The sequence below is a fragment of the Caretta caretta genome, chromosome 9 (assembly GCF_965140235.1).
Source record: "Caretta caretta isolate rCarCar2 chromosome 9, rCarCar1.hap1, whole genome shotgun sequence".
NCBI lineage: Eukaryota > Metazoa > Chordata > Testudines > Cheloniidae > Caretta > Caretta caretta.
The window spans coordinates 91,176,526-91,196,057 of NC_134214.1; the positions used below are offsets into that span (position 1 = coordinate 91,176,526).

Below are 19,532 nucleotides of genomic sequence, written 5' to 3' on the forward strand. Positions count from 1 at the left end.
TGAGAGTTCATTGTAAACCTCAGATAATCCAAAAAACGTATTGCTTCACTACATAACATTAAACCTATTACTTAATTTTTAGAGTTTTGTGGCCCTCTCATGCCATAATAATTCTGAAGTTTCTCATCACTGTCCTTTTAACTCCACATAATTCTCTTCTAAATTTGAGAATTGCAGGGCCTTTTGTAAAAGGAAATTCACATTATGACCCCCATGAGGTTTGCCTTTAGATATATGGAGTCATATCTAGAAGTTTTGTGCCATCAAAAGTATCATCTCACCTATTAGCTAATAACCCAATCTCAGTTGAGCACCATTTCAATTACATGATAGATCTGCAGGGAAATATATCCTGATTAATGCTAATTGGATACAGGAGGCCCTAGTGGTCAAAGTGAAATCTGCAGCGAGTAATGAATCTTTTCAGAACCTGGATAAAAGTTCCATTCCCACAGGAGTTAAGAATTAAAAACTTTTTCCTTCCCACTAAGTACGTGGTCCAAAGCCCAATTAAGTTCATTGGCTTGCATGGGCTTTAGATGAGACACCTAGGGCCAGGTTCTAACTGGCCATTGAAAATAAGCATATTTCCTTATTCCCAGTCAGGGGTGAAAGTAAGTTAGAGGACTTACCGGTACGCCGGAGCCCTGAGCAGGGGGCGTGGCCTCAACCGGAAGAGGCCGGGCCTTAAATCCCCGGGCCCTTTAAATCTTGATTGAAAGAGCCAGGGCTCCAGCTGCAGTAGTGGAGGTTGGGAGCCCAGGGCCCTTTAAATCACCCCTGAGCTACCAGCTGCAGAGGCGGCTGGGAGCCCTGGGGCTCAGGGGTGATTTAAAGGGCCCAGGGCTCCAGCTGCCGCTACCGCAGCGGAGCCCCGGGCCCTTTAAATCACTGAGGAGCCCTGGGGGCTCCCAGCTGCCACCGCTACCCCGGGGCTCTGGGCTCTGGCAGAGTTTTAAAGGGCCTGGGGCTCCGCTGTGGTAGCAGCTGCCGGAGCCCCGAGCCCTTTAAATGCCCGCTGGAGCCCCACCGCCGCTACCCCAGGGCTTCAGCAGCAGGACTCCGGCGGGAATTTAAAGGGCCGGGGCAGTAGCGGTGGCTGGAGCTCCGGGACTCTTTAAATCCCCGCCAGAGCCCCCCCACCCCTACCCCAGGGCTCGGGCAGCAGGGCTCAGGTGGGGATTTAAAGGGCTTGGGGCTCCAGCCGTCGCTACTGCCCCAGCCCTTTAAATGCCCGCCAGAGCCCCGCCACTGCTACCCCAGGGCTCGGGCAGCAGGGCTCAGGTGGGGATTTAAAGGGCTTGGGGCTCCAGCCGTCGCTACTGCCCCAGCCCTTTAAATCCCCGCCAGAGCCCCGCCACTGCTACCCCAGGGCTCGGGCAGCAGGGCTCAGGCAGGGATTTAAAGGGCCCCGGGGAGGTAGTGGCGGCTGGAGCTCCGGGGCCCTTTAAATCCCCGCCAGAGCCCTGCCACCGCTACCCCGGGGGCTCGGGCAGCAGGGCTCAGGCGGGGATTTAAAGGGCCCCGGGGAGGTAGTGGCGGCTGGCGCTCCGGGGCCCTTTAAATCCCCACCAGAGCCCCACCGCCGCTACCCAGGGCTTTAAATTGCCCTCTGGGAAAGCCGGTCCTGGTACGGTGCACCGGCTCTTAACGGTACGCTGTACCGGGGCATACCGGCTTACTTTCACCTCTGTTCCCAGGAGAACTACAAAGCAGCTTTGGTATCTGCTCGTATTCGGGCTGAGAACAGGTGAAAGAGAGAAAGCCACATCTTGCATAATCTGTCCTCTCTTGGAGTGCATAAATTGCCAGGGAGCTGAAGGCTATGTCCACATTGTAATTGCAGTATAGCCACATATGAAGAAACTGTTTTGTCCCCTTGGCCAAATCCCATTCACTGTTGCTGATGTGGAGGATCTGAGGAGCACTCTCTGGGCATGTTTTCAGGGGAACCAGGACAGGGGCAGCTGTCTTTCGTCATGGGCTGTTCAGCGGAAATGGTTTGAGTGCTATTTGCTGCTCTGCTTATGTACCGGATAAGTCAGAATTTTCTTTTAATAAAAGACTTTCCTGCATGTGGTCTGCATGGGTTAAACTGTCCATATGCCTGTAAAGTGTATGCACCGATGTACTGTATTTATGCATATTAATACCACTCCAGTGAGAATGCATCTCCTGGGAGACGTCACAATGTTCAGATAACTCCATTTCCCCCTAAATCAGAGGATTTCTTGTGGTTCATTTTTATAGATCAGTTTCACATCTCAGCTCTGAATTTACACACAAAATTCATACGCACCCCACCCCTGGATTTGTATTTCTCTCTTTGGTCACAATTAATAAAAGTGGATTTCAGTTTTCCTTCAGGGCAAGTCCTACTCACCTTCCTCATAAGAGCAGTCCCAGCAATCCCTCCTCTGTCATGTCATGCTTCCTTCCAATTTTATTACGTTTGCGATTGTTTAATTTAATCCCTTTTTCAGAAGCAAGTCACTGCTCTTCTTCAGACTCTGTTCCTCTGAAAACAATAGCCCCTTGCACTGTTATTGCCTTTGCTTACAGAAGACAACTCAGACCGATTGTGATACAGCCCCAGGAGTACAATAGAGGTTTTGACACCAGGCTCCAGAATCAATTAATAGAAAATGCAGGGGTTGGGGGGAGCGGCAGAAAATAAAAATAAACTTCAATGAAGAGACACTTGCATATATCGCACACAAAATATACAAATACAAGTTCAGTCCTCCAATGGTGTTAATTCAATTCTGATCCTCAACTATCCTGCTGAGGATCTGCCCCTCAGAACGTACCTTTGTTTGTCAGGCTTCATGGAGTGAGCAGAAGCCCGGAAGTCAGGAGATTTGGGATCTGTTGCCATGTCTGCCACTAACTCACAATGTGACCTTGGGCATGTCACTCACGTCTTTCTGCGCTTCAGTTTTCTCATGTATAAAGTGTAGATAACAATAGTTTATGTACTTTTGTACAATGCTTTGAAACTCCACTATGTTGTGCCAGCACGGAAGACAATGAAAGCTCCCATGTGTTTCAAGCGGAGCCAGATCAGGCTCATGGATTCTGTCTCCACTTGATAGGAGGAACCCTATGCACTTGTGCTCTTCCATGCCCATTGTATTAAGAAAAACTGCACAGCTTGACTTGTGTTAGAGCAGAGTGTCATCATCGTTGTCATCATCTCCACCCCAGCCCACGCTCCTACCTTTCCTTACAGCACAATGATGGCTGGGAAATTCTTGTTGAGGGTCACCTGAAGGAGATGCCAAGGGCACCTTGCCCTTCTCATCCAATCCCAGGCTAACTTTGAGTGATTGGCTGCCCTGGAGGCCCTAATGGGACATCTGATTGGCTTGGAGGGTGGAACTAACCTTTCCTTCTATAGGCTGCTGCTGGGGAAGATGTGGAGCCAGTTCCTGCAGCTGTAGCAATTATTTCCCACCCTACGAATGTGCTGAGGGAGGAGCTGGGTGGGTTATAGGGTTTAATACATGGACATGTTACGCATATTTTGTCTAATATATTGCCATTTTCTTTTCCGTTGGGGCAAACTCAGATAGCATTTGCATACCTTTGTGTGATTAGCATTGTTGCTACTCTTGGTATAGAGAAAGTAAATAAGGAAGTGTTATTTATTCCTTCTCATAATACAAGAACAAGGGACCACCAAATGAAATTAATAGGTAGCAGGTTTAAAACAAACACAAGAAAGTATTTTTTCACACAACACACTGTCAACCTCTGGAACTCCTTGCCAGAGGGTGTTGTGAAGGCCAATACTATAAAGGGGTTCAAAAGGGAGCTAGCTAGATTCATGAAAGATAGGTCCATCAGTGTCAATTAGCAAGGATGGTCAGGAATTGTGTCCCTAGCCTCTGTTTGCCAGAAGCTGGGGTTGGGTAACAGGGCATAGATCACTTGATGATAACCTGTCTGTTCATTCCCTTTGGGGCACCTGCCATTGGCCACTGTAAGAGGACAGCATACTGGGCTTGATGGACCTTTGATCTGACCCAGTATGGCCATTCTTACATTGTTATGTTCTTTGGGGCCTCATGTGGTTCTTCCTAGCCATTTGGGCCAAAATTGTGGGGAGGGAGGTAGTTTTAAACTCCCAGATTATCATTTGGAATTTAGGGTTAATTGTTGCCAGGGGACATTAACATCTACTAGTAGAGGCTCGCAGGGATAGGCTAAGTGACTGCTGTGTATGGAGGCACAGGTTTAAGGCTTGTAGTCCAGACCTTGTGTCTAGGCCTAGACGGGATGGAAGGTTTCATACTGCTAGGGGCCCTCTCTGTGGCTTTTAGGTCAGTAAACTGCTATTGAATGAAAGGGTAGCATATGGTGGGGATGGTTGGCCATGGCCAACTTTGCTGTACAAATACACATTTTCCCCATTTGTTTCTTTATTGTTGTTTCTTATTTATTTAATAATAATTGCAGCCTTTGGACAAAAATTCACTAGTGTGGGAGATACTTTCTTTGGGGGGCAGGGGAGTGGGCAAAGTACATAGTCACGCCTGTCTGAAGTGACTACTCCATGCACCAAATATATATTGCCTAATTGAAGTGGTGTCTGAAAAAATTATATTGGAGTCACTGGGGAAAGTATAAAGTAATCACTTGGTATTTGGGTGGTAGAGAGGTTTCTATTGCAAGTCGTCCTTAGTGCCAGTTTCAGCATAAAGTCTATGTAGATTTGTGTGCAAGCTAATCAGCTTGCTCCCGTACAAAAATATCCAAGTGTACTAGCTACTTCAGTGGTGTTAGTTTATTTTAGAATGTGTGTGTGTGTTTTATTTTCACCTGGATTTGGTCTGCTCATTAATTGAAGTTTGTCACCAGGCAACTGCTAAGTAATGGAATGGCAGATTTCTCAAGGACAAGAGTTCCAGATGGAATTGAACTCAAACCCCAAAGCATCGTAATAGAACAGAAGGTAATTTGGACATTTGAAGGTGGGGGCGGAGGGAAGGGGTGCGAAGTCAAATTGCCTATCATTGCTAATGTACAGGGTAGACATCATTTCCATTTCTTCTGAACAGCACTGAGGTCATTTTACTGTAAAGTTTTGATCTGCAATTTCAAATTACACTGCAAATCTTTAAGCGATTTTTAAACCATTTCAGGTTTTGTGCCTCCTATAGATTCGCTTATTATTACAAAATTGTGCCTCCTTATTTGTCTTTCTTTCTTATTGAGTAGAAGAGTTTCTTGAATCAACAGATTTGTTAAAGGACCTACATAACATAATACTATCCGTCATCATAATACAGAATTAGGGTCCAGATTTTTCACCCTCTTTATAATGTTTATAACTTAGGGAGAAATATCCTCTCACTTTTTAAATCATTACCCAGTGAAAAATATCTTCATTCCTAGGAATTTAAGAAATCATAAAGGACCCCCACAAAACCAGTATGTTGTGCTGTCTTACTCCATCTGCTGGCTCAGTTCCACCTGCATTAACTAGCAAACCGTGTTCCCAGAGCAGATGATATTGCTGGTACACGAAAAAAGAAAGCAAACAAAATAGAACCATTCACTCCATTACTGCCTTGAAAACACCAAGCTGGAGGAATAATAATAATACTTTGCTCTTGTAGAGCACCTCTTATTCATGGGCCTTGAAGCACTGACAAACATTAATGAATTTATTCTCATTTCAAGGATGGAGACGATGAGTCACAAAAAGATTGAGTGACTGCCCTCGGTCATAGAGGCAAAGTGTGGGAGAGCCAGCAATAGTGCTCAGGTTCCCAGGCCCCAACCCTGGCTTCTGAGCCTCAGTCACAATAGCATCCTTCCTCTCTTAGGAAGGAATCAAATGTTGGTTCCCCAACTGAAAAAGCAACAAAGAGCTTAACCACCTTTATAGTTAGAAAGTTTTTCCTAGTATCTAACCTAAATTTCCCTTGCTGCAGATTAAGCCCATTACTTCTTGTGCTACCTTCAGTGGCCACGGAGAACAGTTGATCACCATCCTCTTTATAACAGCCCTTAACATATTGGAAGACTATCAGGTGCCCCGGTCAGTCATCTTTTCTCAAGATTAAACATGCTCAGGTTTTTTTTTAAAAAATTCCTTAGGTCAGGTTTTCCAAACCTTTTGTCATTTTTGTTGCTCTTCTCTGGACTCTCTCCAGTTTGTCCACATCTTTCCTAAAGTGTGGTGCCCAGAAATGGACACAGTCCTCCTGCTGAGGCCTCCCCAGTGCCATGTAGAGTGAGACAATTACCTCCCATGTCTTTACGTACAACACTCCTGTTAATACAGCCCAGGATATTAGCCTAATGGCAAGTTTAAAAAAAAGTAGAATAAAAAATGCCTCACAGCATCCCTTTAATTTCCAGTTGGTTATTTGTCTTTTAAAAGACAAACAGCTTAGATTTAGAATTCACTGCTTGTCTTCAGATACATTGGCCAGCATTCACAAAGGCTTAGTTTACTTCACTAGGTTGTTTATCAGCCAGCAAACCACACAGACTGCTGCTTCTGATTCAGCCGGTGTTCCTTTTTTTCCTTTAGTATAATTCAAAAGGAAATTTCTAATGTAAAACATAGCATCCCATTGTTTTCCTACATCCCAGCACTGATGGTCCTCAAATACCATCCTTCCCCTTCATCCTCCACAGTAGACAGATCCCTCTGCACTCCACTCACCTTCTAGAACATACATCAGTGCCTCAATGACCCTTTACAAATCCCATCTCAAGGTCCATCTCTTTCTCCCTTGCCAATGGCTCCTAACCCTGCTTTCCCTATGTTTAGTCATTTTCCCTTAAACTTGGGCCGTTGTACCCAGAGCCCTCTGCCCTACCACATCTATAGATGCTACTTGTGTGATGTCTTATAAACCCACTGAACTGACCGGTATTTATCCAGATGTCTGTGATCCTACTAAGGAAGGTTGCAGTATAAAAATGCACCGCATTGATAAGACTGAGATTCTTAGTCTTTCCAGTCTTTTCACTGTCCCTTCACTGAATGCGATTATTCTGTAATAAAAGCTTACAGCTACAGTAAGTGAAAGTTTTAATGACAAGGACGATAATGAGGTATGGTCTGGGAACAGAGCTGGGATCAAGGAACTCATGAGTTCTGCTCCCAGCTCGGATGCAGACTCCACCTGTGGTCGAGGGGCAAATCATTTTGTTTCTGTGCCTCATTTTTTCTACCCAGATGACAGTACATCCTTACCTACCACTTGGGGATGTGAAGATTTACTAATGAACTAAAGACGGCTATTTTGTAAATAAAGCGCATTACTGATGTTGTATAAATGCTTGCCATAGATCAGCATGTCAGTGCACTGTCATTTGAATTTAATATTTTTGTCGGCTAGACATTTGTGCCATAAGCTGATTTTCTTTACCTGATGTACCACATAGAGTACTGTGCCTCCCCTCACCATGCCCTGCCAGTACTTTCTGTCCTACCTAGCTAGGGTTACACGATGAAACAAAAGTATGTTGTGGTGAATTTAACTTCCCAATTTGTTTTCATGTGCAGAATCATATTGCAGAGAAACAAAGTGGTAGCACCCAGGAAGGACTCTGGAGCATACACAACCAGAACTATCTCCTGCCGGATCTCCTACAGCAAAGCCAAATTTCAGACTCCTCGGTGAACCAGCAAAAAGTTACCCAGAATAGTCAAGGACCTCAGAACAAATCTGTAAATAATAAGGTATAGCTTCAAACTGTGTTCATTAGATTCACTGCAATAACAGTCCCCTCCACTCCTTCCTTTTCTCCAGCATAGGGGCCAAAGGATCAAATCTCGTCAAGAGAAGAGATCTTTGTTCCCCTTGCTTCTCAAAGAGGCTTGAACCAGGGGCCAGTAGAAAGTCTTGGGTGCCCTAACCCAATCCCTACTTCCTCTCTTGTTTCTCCATCCGTACTCCTCTATGTCCTCCTTACTCTTTACTCCCTCCTTTTCCCCCTACCCAAACATTAGTATACTTCCCCTGCACTCCAGTAGTATACGTCTTCTCTTTTCCCATGGTGCTAATGCTCTTAGATTGCTGCCTTCAGCTCTGTCCTAGGGTGCTACCTTAGCTACTCATCCATCTCTCTGCCGATGGTGCAAATCAGCAACATCAAAGGAACATTGCCAGCACTGCCAGGTGAGGGATAACATTAAAGGTGCAAATAAGTCATAACTCTCTCAAGAGACAGGTCTTTAAAACAGCCCTGGTTTGCTGCAACAGCATCCTCCTGGCTGCAGAGAGGTTTGAATAATGTCCTACTTCAAATCAGACAGCAGCGAGTGATGTAAATGCAAGGTGTCTGTTATTCTATCTCTTCCTCTAGGGACCAATTAGTTCACTTTTATGCTGTGTCTTGTCATGACTCTTTGCTCAGGCTTCCTTCATTGTAGTTCAATTTGTACCACAAACTCGCACTTCAGAATTGTTGTTCATATCTAATTATGTCATGTACAGTTTCATATAAACCTCAGAGAGCTTTCTGGATACCAACAGTGCTACGCAATATCTGTTCCCTGCCATCAACTGCTGAACTGAAAACCGACCTTATTTTTCATTGTAGACATCAAGTGCTGAAAGTACACCCTCAAAGGGCAGTTCATCATCTACAACATCCTTTACTTCGTTCATAGATCCTAGACTACTACAAATCTCACCTCCCAGCAGTCCAGCAGGGCCTAGCTCTCGTGAGTATGCTTGCTCTTATCATAAAATGCATCATGCCTGGCTCTTTTGCCAAAAGCATCTGGCTTAATTCTTGGAAATGAAGACTGGAATTTTCTGGTGACTTTTTGAAACGCTAAATCCATGTTAATAGTGTTGGGTTTCATTGCACTGGCTCCTGATGAAGTGTGCATTACTCTGTTCTTGTGTGAGCCCAATGCATATTCATGAATACATCAGAAACTGTGCAGACATATGGTTCTACCTCATGCTACGTTAAGTTTTGCAGAAACTATTCCCTGGCTGTTGGTGAAACATGCAGCTCTCTGGACTTGCTTTCAAATTGCAATAAACAAGTCATGTGTGGGGTGTGACCAAACACTTACATCTTTGTTGACTCTCTGTGTCTTTTCTTCCAGCATCTAGCCCCAAACCAGAGCCTATTAGAAGAGGGAATGCAAGGAAAGGCTCTGTTGTCAATGTCAACCCCACAAATATCCGGCCACAGAGTGACAGTCCAGAAATTCGCAAATACAAGAAGAAATTTAATTCAGAGATCCTGTGTGCTGCTCTGTGGGGTAAGCTTAGAAATATAGAGGCATCTGTCTATTTAGAAAACAGGGACAGCATGTTTCTGAGAGCATAGGCTGTGCTGAGATTTTGCATTTGTATTGCACCTCATCGCAAAGTGACTAACTATTTACCTACAGCGGTACTTAAATGAAGCCACCTTCGAGGTGGAAGGTGACAGGCAGACGAATCTCTGTTGCAGAACATTCTGTGCAACAGGGTAGGAGGACATTTTGATGAAGGCACTAAATTAAAATCTTTCTCACTGAAAGAGCCAACAGATCATCATGCTCTTCCAGAGCATCAGGACCTGGGTTTTTAAGGCCTTGCCAGAACGTTTCCCACACAGTAAACCGCACAATATTTTATGAATCTTCCTTAGCTGAATGAAGTGCTGAATTGACCATGCCAAGCTTTGCCAAATTATCCTTCAGGTTCTGGGGAGTGGAAATAATGCCACACCTGAAGCTGAATGGGTTAAGCCAGTGGCTCTCAAGTTTTCCAGACTACTGTACCCCTTTCAGGAGTCTGATTTGTCTTGCGTACCCCCCAAGTTTCACCTCACTTAAAAACTACCTACTTTCAAAATCAGACATAAAAATACAAAAGTGTCACAGCACACTATGACTGAAAAATTGCTGACTTTCTCTTTCTTACCATATAATTATAAAAGAAATCAATTGGAATATAGATATTGTACTTACCTTTCAGTGCAGAGTACATAGAACAGTTTAAACAAGTCATTGTCTGAAATTTTAGTTTGTACTGACTTTGCTAGAGCTTTTTATGTAGCCTGTTGTAAAACTAGGCAAATATCTGAATCAGTTGATGTACCTCCTGGAAGACCCCAGGGGTATGTGTACCGCTGGTTGAGAACCACTGGGTTAAGCCATCCCCTCACATACGCTACATATTCCATAAAGCAGTGATTCTCAAACTTTTTTTTCGTGGATCACTTGAAAATTGCTGAGGTTCTCGGCAGACAACTTAATGCTCTTTCTAAATGTTGTTTTTACCGCTAGGTAACTATTGTAAAGCGCTTTGGATAAAAGCGCTACATAAAAAAACTTAATAATAATTAACTTTTTTGGTTCTACAAATAAAAGCACACAACTCATATTTTAATACCAGTAGTCTTACCTTTCTAATGTGATGGATGTGCCCTCACTCCCCTGCCACGGCAACCCCCGAGCTGGGGCTGGGAAGGAGGGGGGTCTCTCCCTCTCTCACCCGCCGTGGCAGCCCCCGAGCTGGAGCTGGGCAGGAGGGGGGGGTCTCTCCCTCTCTCCCCCGCCGCAGCAGCCACAGGCCTCTTTCTCTGGCCGCTGCAGCCCTGCACATTCTAAATTCCCCCCACACCCTCCTCTCACCCCACTGCCCCCTCCCACCTACCCTTTATTCCCTCCCCAAGGCCACCACCTCACCTTACATGTGCGTCTTCTCCAGGGTCCAGGCATCTAATTAGTGGAGCCACGCCTGCATGACTCCACTAATTAGGTGGGTGGCCCGTCATTCTCTTGTGTGTGGCCGCCCAGACACGCACCTTAGAGGGAACTATCCACGGACCACCTGAATGGAGCTTGGTCCACGGACCACAGTTTGAGAACCTCTGCCATAGAGTCTTTCTATGGGAATCTTCTCTAGAAGCTAAAACAGATCAAGATATCAATTCTCTCAGAGGCTGGACTCCCTCAACTCCTACAGATTTCTCAAGAGGTACTCAGCACCTTGCAGGATCAGCCACGTACAGAGAGAACCCAGTGGGTATAAATCGGCATAGATTTATTGACTCCAGGGGAGCTACTCCACTTTAGCCCAGTTGTGGACAGGGCCCGCATTTCCTAGTGCCTTCGCTCTGAAATGGTTTTAATCATCCATCTGTTTTAGGAGAAGAAAGAAGATGAGCTCTGTGGAGCTGACAAAATATTTATCTCCAGTCAGCTTGAGTCTCACATGAAAAACAAAATAAATGAATGAAATAGGGGAAACGCTATCCAAAGGAAATGCGGATTTCCCATTTACAGCTTCAGTTTTGTTTAATGCATGTTTAAAGGAGGCCAAGATTTTAAATTAAGAACAGAACAGCGTAGCAAAGTCTGTAATTACATGTACACTGAGGTTGAACAATGCCAGGTCCTCATCGGAGCATTGCTAGTAGAAACGATGGTTTTGTGCAGTGTAATACCTTATGCTGTTTTATTTCCACTACAACATACTGATTAGGAACCTTACCAATCACTCCAGCCAAACTGAATCCCCATCCAGTGGGTGTCAGTTCATGTCAGCAGCCCATTGGAGCCTTCACTTCGCTGGGAATAATTAGATTTCAGATGGATTCACTCCATTAATTTGGCATTCGAAAGCGTCTTTATGAAACACGGAAAATTTCAGTCCTGAACAATCCACTTCCTAGCATCATTTGTTCCTTTTCTAGTGTGCCCTGTGCTTGGGACTGTTACCCCTCATTGAATTTGAGGTTGGAGTTGGTTCATAGATTTTTAAGGTCAGAAGGCACCATTATATTGTCTAGTCTGTCCTCCTGCATAACGCAGGAGCATTAGTGGAGTTGGAGGTTTTGCAATATTCATAGTCTGCTTTTGGGATCACAAACCAGTTTGAGTTCACAAAGCAGTTTAAATCCACGTTGGCTTAAGGGGGACTACTCATGCTTAACATTACATGTGCACTTAAGTACTTAGCTGGATTGGGGTTTTATTGCATTGTGAAGTGGTGAGAATTTTGTAATTCACTTTTCACGAGGTCATCTGCATAGTGCCAGAGAAGATATCAGAGGCAGTTAAGAGAAGGAAGCCCAAAGCAGAGTCAGTTATAGATAAGCGATTAATGCTGAAATATGCTATGACTAAGTAGATAATTGACAGTGGTTTTTATGTACTAACAGGAGTAAATTTACTGGTGGGGACGGAGAACGGGTTATGGCTGCTGGACCGAAGTGGACAAGGAAGGGTTTACTCACTGATCACAAGGAGACGATTCCAGCAAATGGATGTTCTGGAAGGACTCAATGTGCTAATCACCATATCAGGTTTGTTCAGTGTCTAAAAGTATCTGACCCACTTTATAAATTATAAAGAAGAATTAGGTTATGAATTCGGTTATAGACTTTCCTCTTGTAGGACAAAGCAGGACAATTATTTTTGCTAATAGGAAAGCACTCTTTGGATCTCCAATATTTGCATCCTCCTTCCAGATTCGTCTGTGACTTGGGATATGCCATTACATGCTTAATGTGTAAAATGGTTTGTGGGATATAAAAATGTGTTGAATGCTTAAAACATCATTCCATTGCTGCTAAGGAAGTCTGTGTTTGGTTAATTGCTCGTATAACATGTGAGCATCGCTCTAAGCAGATTTCCATCCAAACATTGTTAAATCACATCAATGTATGGCTGGCAAGAGGGCAAATGAATCATGTGGGACCCTACTCTGCAGGTGCTGAGGGCCTCAGCTCCCATTGGCTGCCAAGGCAGCTGAGGATGCTCAGCACCTCACAGGATCAGGCCCTTGATGGGAAGGTTGGAATGGCTTCTATTTATACACAGGTTGGACACAGTGCATTTGGCATAGCTGAAGCCTGTGCTTCCCAGATTTGCTCGTTCTGACTTTCCACGTAATGCAGCATCCCTTTTGAGCCTGTCTCTTGAATCTAGATTGCTATTTTGCCTTATATAGGTCTAAAAACAAAATTAAAAAGACTTCTTGAGATAAGGAATTACGAAATAATGCCCCACCCCCCCTCCGGTCATAGGACTGCTGGTGGTGCCTCCTCCTGGTGGCTCTGGGGATTAGCTCTTGCCAGGCGCTGCCCTCCTCTGTCAGTGTCGCTACCCATCATCTCTTTTACTCTGAGGCCTCTCTTATTCCCGGAGCTGCAGCTTCCTGTTTGTGGCTTGGCCCTCCAGCCAGGTCACTAAGTTCCTCCCCTTCCAGGGAAATGAAAGTCCTTCCAGACCAGCTGGCTGGCTGGTGTCACCAACTCACTGCGCCACTTCCCAGTGGCTGGCAGGGGAACCCAGGCCCACCCTCTACACTGGGTTCCAGGCCAGGGATCCTGTGACAAGCAGCCAAGGTCTATACAGTCCTACCCCTTGCTGATGTTTCCCTGGGCTTCGTCCTCCTTATCTGGCTTCCCCCTCTTTCTGGGTTTGCCAGTCCAACCTCTCTCCTCCCAGGTAGTGATTGTAGACTACTTCCTTCCAGCCCCTTGCTGCTGTCAGCTTCTAGGCTTTATACAGCCCCCTTCTGTTCCTGCCCAGCTGAGATCATTTCCAATGAGTGGCCTGCTGCCTGTCTTCTTCTTCAGGTGCAGCCTGGGCAGTTAATTGGCCTGCTGAGCCCTTTAACCTCTCCAGGGCTTGTGTAGGGTGGGCACCGCATCACACCCTCCAACGGGAATCAAAAGAAAATAGGCGCCTACAATGAAGGCTGACAATTAATTGGAACTGACGAAGCTCCCCCATCCAGAATGGCTTTTCCAAATAATATCTGTAATCCTCCCTTCAGACTGATGTCAGATGTTCAACTCTCCCATCAGGCCTGGGTCTGGGGGCAGCCATTCTGTGGGTGTAAGGGAAAACCTTTGTGTGAAGTCTGAAGACTGGGAAAAGAGAAAAAAATGAATACAGGTGTGCAAGAGCCACAATACAATCGGTGTCTCAGTGCCGTGGCAGACATCGGCACCACATGGTGTCTCCTCTTCTGCACTGCTGGCCTCATGTCTCACGTGGCTTCGCTGAAACGACACAAGTCTCTTTGCACTCTGGGTCATAACAATCACTGAGGCTGAATTCAAGAGATTTGTACTGTTCGGAAGTAAAATGTGATGCCTTTTTTTCTTTTTCTGATCTATGTATGTCAGGCAAAAAGAATAAGCTGAGGGTGTATTATTTATCCTGGCTGAGAAACAAGATTCTGCGCAATGATCCAGAGGTGGAGAAGCGGCAAGGCTGGGTGTCCGTGGGAGACCTGGAAGGCTGCGTGCACTACAAAGTCGGTGAGTCTAGTTCCTAGGCAGCCCTACGCAGTCCTCCTTTCCTATCTGATCACACGTATTGGCCACATTTTCCTTCACCCTTATTGAAAAATTATACCTGGACTTGGCCATTTCTTCACACCCGCGTGCAGTACAGCACGGACGCCCCTCTCCCTTTAACTGCACATTGCTCCTCCCTTTGCAGCCATTGCCAGCAGGGTGTACTGCTCTTTGCTGCAAGGGCTGGCTGAACTGAAAGGCAGGACGCTTCTTCTGCTCAGCCGGTGCTTTCAGCATTCTGGGGTTGGCTGGCATCCTCATTGTTAGCGACATCTTTCACCTCCGTCATACCAGTCTCTTCTTCTGGCCCGGAGTACCTGCACGGTAATGGTATCAATGGGATGCCTGCAGGCAATTGATCTGGATGGGTGTCCCACAATTCGTCCCTGTCTCTATATTGTATAAGCCCTAAATATACATATCAATGTTCTACTTAAGTATGCAGTAAAATGCATTTGTGACCATAGCTGAAATATCATCTGGCTCTTATTCGGCTTCTGCATAGAGCACCTTTGAAGATGAACACCAGTATGTGTGACAGTCATTATTACTTTAGCACTTAAGATATTTCAGTGATGCATGCTGTAGCAGAACATAAAATAGATTTGACTGTATTAAAAGATGCTATATTACAGTTGTGTTTTCCCAAGCAATATAGCAAACTAATGTGTGGGTGGATGGGTGGTTGGGATGGGGAGGTCTTTGCCTTATATTCTGTTTTATTGCTTTGCTTGTACAACACAGTGCTTTAAAAATTGGCATAGTTTAGAATGAAATCAGAGACAGAAAGCTAAATAGATCTGCATGAACCTATAGTTATTTTCTTTGTAATTATAGTGCAACTGGATTTATTTTCAACTCTAATGGCTCATTTTTAGCTTTTGTAAAGAAAAGTATTCATAAATGTAAATGTACACTTGTTTGCAGCTTCTGGGAGGATGGGCATAAGATAGAAAATAACTTAAGTAATTTGACAAAATGGTCATACAAATACTCTCGGGGAGCCAGAAAAACTCTAACTTCTAGAGAACCCCCTGCAAACCTTAGACAAAAAGCCTCCCTGCACCTTGACATTTCCAGTTTACCAAAATGTGGTCATGTCTACAGGAGTTGTGTGGATGCCCTTGGACTTTGCAGACAGCATCCCCTTTAAACTGGCTTCTCAACTTTGACCTTCAGCAAAATGCAATATATTCCTCTCTCTCCATTGTCAGATAAACAGGGATTGTCTCTGTTGCTTTGCTGCTTTGGGCAAGCACCGGCTGCTATTTCACTGTTTGCAAATCCTTGTGTATTCTAACCTTTGTCCTTACGGGCATTTTCCTGTATAGAGCAAGAAAAGGCTGTTTTTTATTTTCTCTGCCCAGGTTGGCCTTTCTCATCAGTTTTCCATCCTCGTCCAGCCTCACCCCTTCACCGAGCTGCCATTATGTGTTGTGCCAGTGTGAAATGGTCCCGTTTGAGCGGCATGTGCTGAGCACCCCCTTACTCCCCCAGAAATGATTCTTACCTAACTTGTGTAACACCTGCATCTCTTTTAGAGAACCTGACTGTAATTTGCCACACAGACACTGAATGTAAAACAAGGCAGAAATGTGTAGGAAAGCAATACCCTTGTGGCGTGTTCTATTTCTGAGGGAAATGCTCATGTCTGGCAGAATTAAAATAAAACAGACCAAAAAAACCTTACTTTTCAGTGCCCAGCTCTGCGTTTACTGTTCATAAACCCAACGTGAGTTTAACCATCTCAAAGAAACTGCTCCTCTCTGAAATGCTCATTCAGCTTGACACATGGGGAAGCCACTGCCGCCCGTATGCGTGGGGATTTAATTGCCAACGTGCACGCTGAGAAGAGAATAAAGCCTTTAGCGCTCCACGAAGGAGCTCAGCAAACCGCTGGCCCTCCTTTTGTAGCCTAGAAGATATCACAACGTGTGCTTGATAGCATCGCTAAGTAATACCAACGGGGGTCTGTTGTTTGACAGCAAATCCTTTGAAAAAGCAATTGTCTATGGAAAAGTTTGCTCAGCTGTTTGTCTGATGATTTCCCCAGCCTCTAGCAGTGATTTGAGGCCATCTCGCTGGATAGAAGCAATAGTGGATGATCGAGACCATTATGGCAGGCTTTTTGTTATTCGTTTGTACGGCACCTTGCATGATGGGCCTGGGACTCCATGCACTCCTGCAATACCCACACAAAACCAGATAAATAAGAAACAGAACCAAAAGAGTATGGAAGTGGGGATGGTGTCTTATGGCCATTGCCATAAAGCCACAATAGAGCCCTTAGCCTCTCTGAGAATGGGAATAATAGACTTGCTTAGTTGATGGGGTGGTGTGCAGACTAATTCATTAATTTTTTTATACTGCTTTGAGAGCTGTACAACAAAGGTGCTCTTCAACGGCCCAGCTCAGTGCCTATTGAAGGTAATGGAATGACTCCAATAATGGGCATTGGATCAGGCCCTCGTTACAAGGTATCAATATTATAATTGTCAAGCATTCATGCCAGAAATCTGACTGTAGAGTTTCTTGTCCAACCCAGAAACAGAAAATTATCCTCTGACCTATATACGTTGAGTCTAAAAGCTTCGACGTCCCATCACCAAATACTATTAATGAACTGCTTGCAAATACTGCACAGATCTTTCTGTGCCTCAGTTTAAAATCTTTAAAATACCACCTTTGTAAAGAATTTGAGCAGTAGATAATGGTATAGGCCCAAGTTTAGACTTCAATAAAATAATTTTGCATTGGTTCCTTCCTCTCTCGGGTCTGTATAGTGATCACACAAGCCCCAATCTTGTATAAATTTATGCATGTGAGTAACTTAATCACACACAAAAGTGCTTTCAGGAACAGGGCCTTAGATCGAGTGTTTTTAGGGCACTGACCTGTCTTGATTGTATGTAAGGTAGCTAGCATACATTTGGGTGATAAATAAATAATAAATATTAATAATAACAATAAGCATTGGCTGTGTTACTGAAAGTCATTGAACTGAAGGTTTAAAGGAGAGGAGAGATTATTTACAAGTTATTAAATATCAAGGACCAACTTCTAATACCATTACTCAGTGAACAGCCCCTTGGAAAAGAAAGTGAACCAGTCACTCCTTGATCTGCACAAGCTGGCAACTGACAAGAATGACCATCATTTCTGTGACTTCATTGAAACCCAAAATAGTCCCATTGAAATTATTGGCTGCGTTTAAATTATTTTAATTATTGGCTGCGTTTGATATTGGCATCAAAATCTGAACTCGAAGTATTTTTGATTTGTATGGGCCATCTGAAACGGAAATAATTGTTCTTTTTGTATTGTAGTGAAATATGAGAGAATCAAATTTCTTGTTATTGCGTTGAAAAGCTCCGTGGAGGTGTATGCTTGGGCTCCAAAGCCCTATCACAAATTTATGGCTTTTAAGGTAAGATAGACCTCATCTCAGTTTAAAGGTATCATTAGCACCCACTGTTTTATCCCCCACCGACTGCTCCAGATTTTGTTGCTTTGTGTAACATTTATTTTTAATTTAGGAGTAAATGAGTAAACTTTTTTTTTAATTTAGATCATTTTGCTCACCATGCAAATGTCACATGTCAAATTGTCTCTTAAACATTGCAGACGTGCTTTTACTAATTGTTTGCAACATCTTGTCTAAAATATGTGTTTGGATACACAAGCAAATGAACTGCCCCAAAAGTAAGGGGGGAAAATTCCAAAGAGTTGGCTTTTCAAAAATGTCTAATACCTTATAAAAATCTATGTGGGTTAGGGCACCTAAAGGAGTTAGGAACCTTATGCAAGTCATTAGGAGTTGGATACCTCACTCCCTTAGGATTCTTTAATCCTTAAATCCCAGCCCTTGAGGTCAATAAGAAAGCTTCCATTGACTTTAGTGGGAGCAGAATATAGCCAGCACTGAGCACTTCTGGAGATGTCTGCCGAAATTAATCAAATTTAGCACAGAAATGTGACTGATGGCCATCGTGCTCAGCTGTATAATTCAGCTTCTAGGTTACAAAATCAGAAAGGTACTGTCAACAAAATTTAATTTCAAGTATGGGGAAAGAAACACCTAAACCTTTCCTTGAAATCAAGATAATTGTGACAGAGACTGAACAAACTTTTGGGTTTCATCCAAAATAAACAGTAGAAAATTGACTGGAGCAGAAGTTTACTCTGAGATAGGAAATCGCAAACTCAGATCTTTGATTAACAGAGAAATGAAATAAGAATGCTGAAGTACTAGAAAAGGGCATGGCTCAGGTAAGGGACCAAATTTTGTTTGATTTATCCAGCAGTTCATAGACTTAAGTGGTCCTAATCACCTGAGTTAGGTAAACAGATACTAGCTGCAAGGCCAAATTCTGCCCTTAGATATAGAATCACTGGGATTACAGTTGTAATTGAGAAGAGAATTTGACCCTGTTTCTGGTGTAGGGATGTATTTTTAGTAAACTGCCTCTTTACAAGATATGTTAGAAGTAGTAATTCCTTTGTCTTCAATATCTAACTCATATATCATTGAATGTACTAATTTACAATAAACTAGAGTCAAGATATCAAGTGCTGCCTATGTATATATTTACAGCTCCAATGTCTTTTGAGGGTTTGGTATGTTTATCCTCACACCTTCCTCTGTTATTCTTTTACACTTCTCAGTAACTTGCACCTTTGAGTTGAAAAAGGAAGATAATAAGATTCCGTCGTACCACAGGAATAGGGACGCTGAAGTAAATGTGACATATAATAGCCATTCGGTTTTTGAGTTCTAGTAAATATTGAAAAAGGTTCATATTTGTAAATGCGAAAATAACAAACCCAGAAACCGACGAATCAGGTAGCAGTTACTATATTCATAATGTGTTTATAATTTTATCTGACTTTTCTCTTTCCAGTCATTCATTTCACTTCATCACAAACCACTGTCAGTTGACCTGACAGTTGAAAATGGACAAAGATTAAAAGTGATCTATGGCTCGCAAGTGGGATTTCACGCTATCGATGTGGACTCTGGGTCTGTGTATGACCTGTACTTGCCAACTCATGTAAGATATTACTTCCTAAAGCTGAAATAATTGAGTTGTTTCCTTATTTATTCCTCATGGCTATAGGTTAAAGGTGACTAGATCAGTGGTTTGGATCTTGGTTATCTTCTAAGAACATGTATAATTTAGGCTAGCCAACAAAGTTCGTGTTCAAACACTTTAGAGGCACCCCTGTGTTCACAGTAG

The 19,532-nt window shown here is 43.8% G+C and overlaps 1 protein-coding gene across 2 annotated transcripts in view; it reads left to right on the forward strand.

Annotated features, from left to right (window-relative positions):
* The window catches only part of NRK (Nik related kinase), a 123,668-nt gene that overhangs the window by 88,280 nt on the left and 15,856 nt on the right, over positions 1–19,532 (forward strand). For both annotated transcript variants that reach the window (XM_048865374.2, XM_075132550.1), the window contains 8 exons: positions 4,864–4,957; positions 7,532–7,708; positions 8,572–8,695; positions 9,092–9,250; positions 12,145–12,288; positions 14,122–14,256; positions 17,622–17,722; positions 19,197–19,346. In XM_048865374.2, the coding sequence (XP_048721331.1) occupies positions 4,864–4,957; positions 7,532–7,708; positions 8,572–8,695; positions 9,092–9,250; positions 12,145–12,288; positions 14,122–14,256; positions 17,622–17,722; positions 19,197–19,346 (1,084 nt within the window). The remainder of the gene's footprint in view (positions 1–4,863; positions 4,958–7,531; positions 7,709–8,571; positions 8,696–9,091; positions 9,251–12,144; positions 12,289–14,121; positions 14,257–17,621; positions 17,723–19,196; positions 19,347–19,532) is intronic.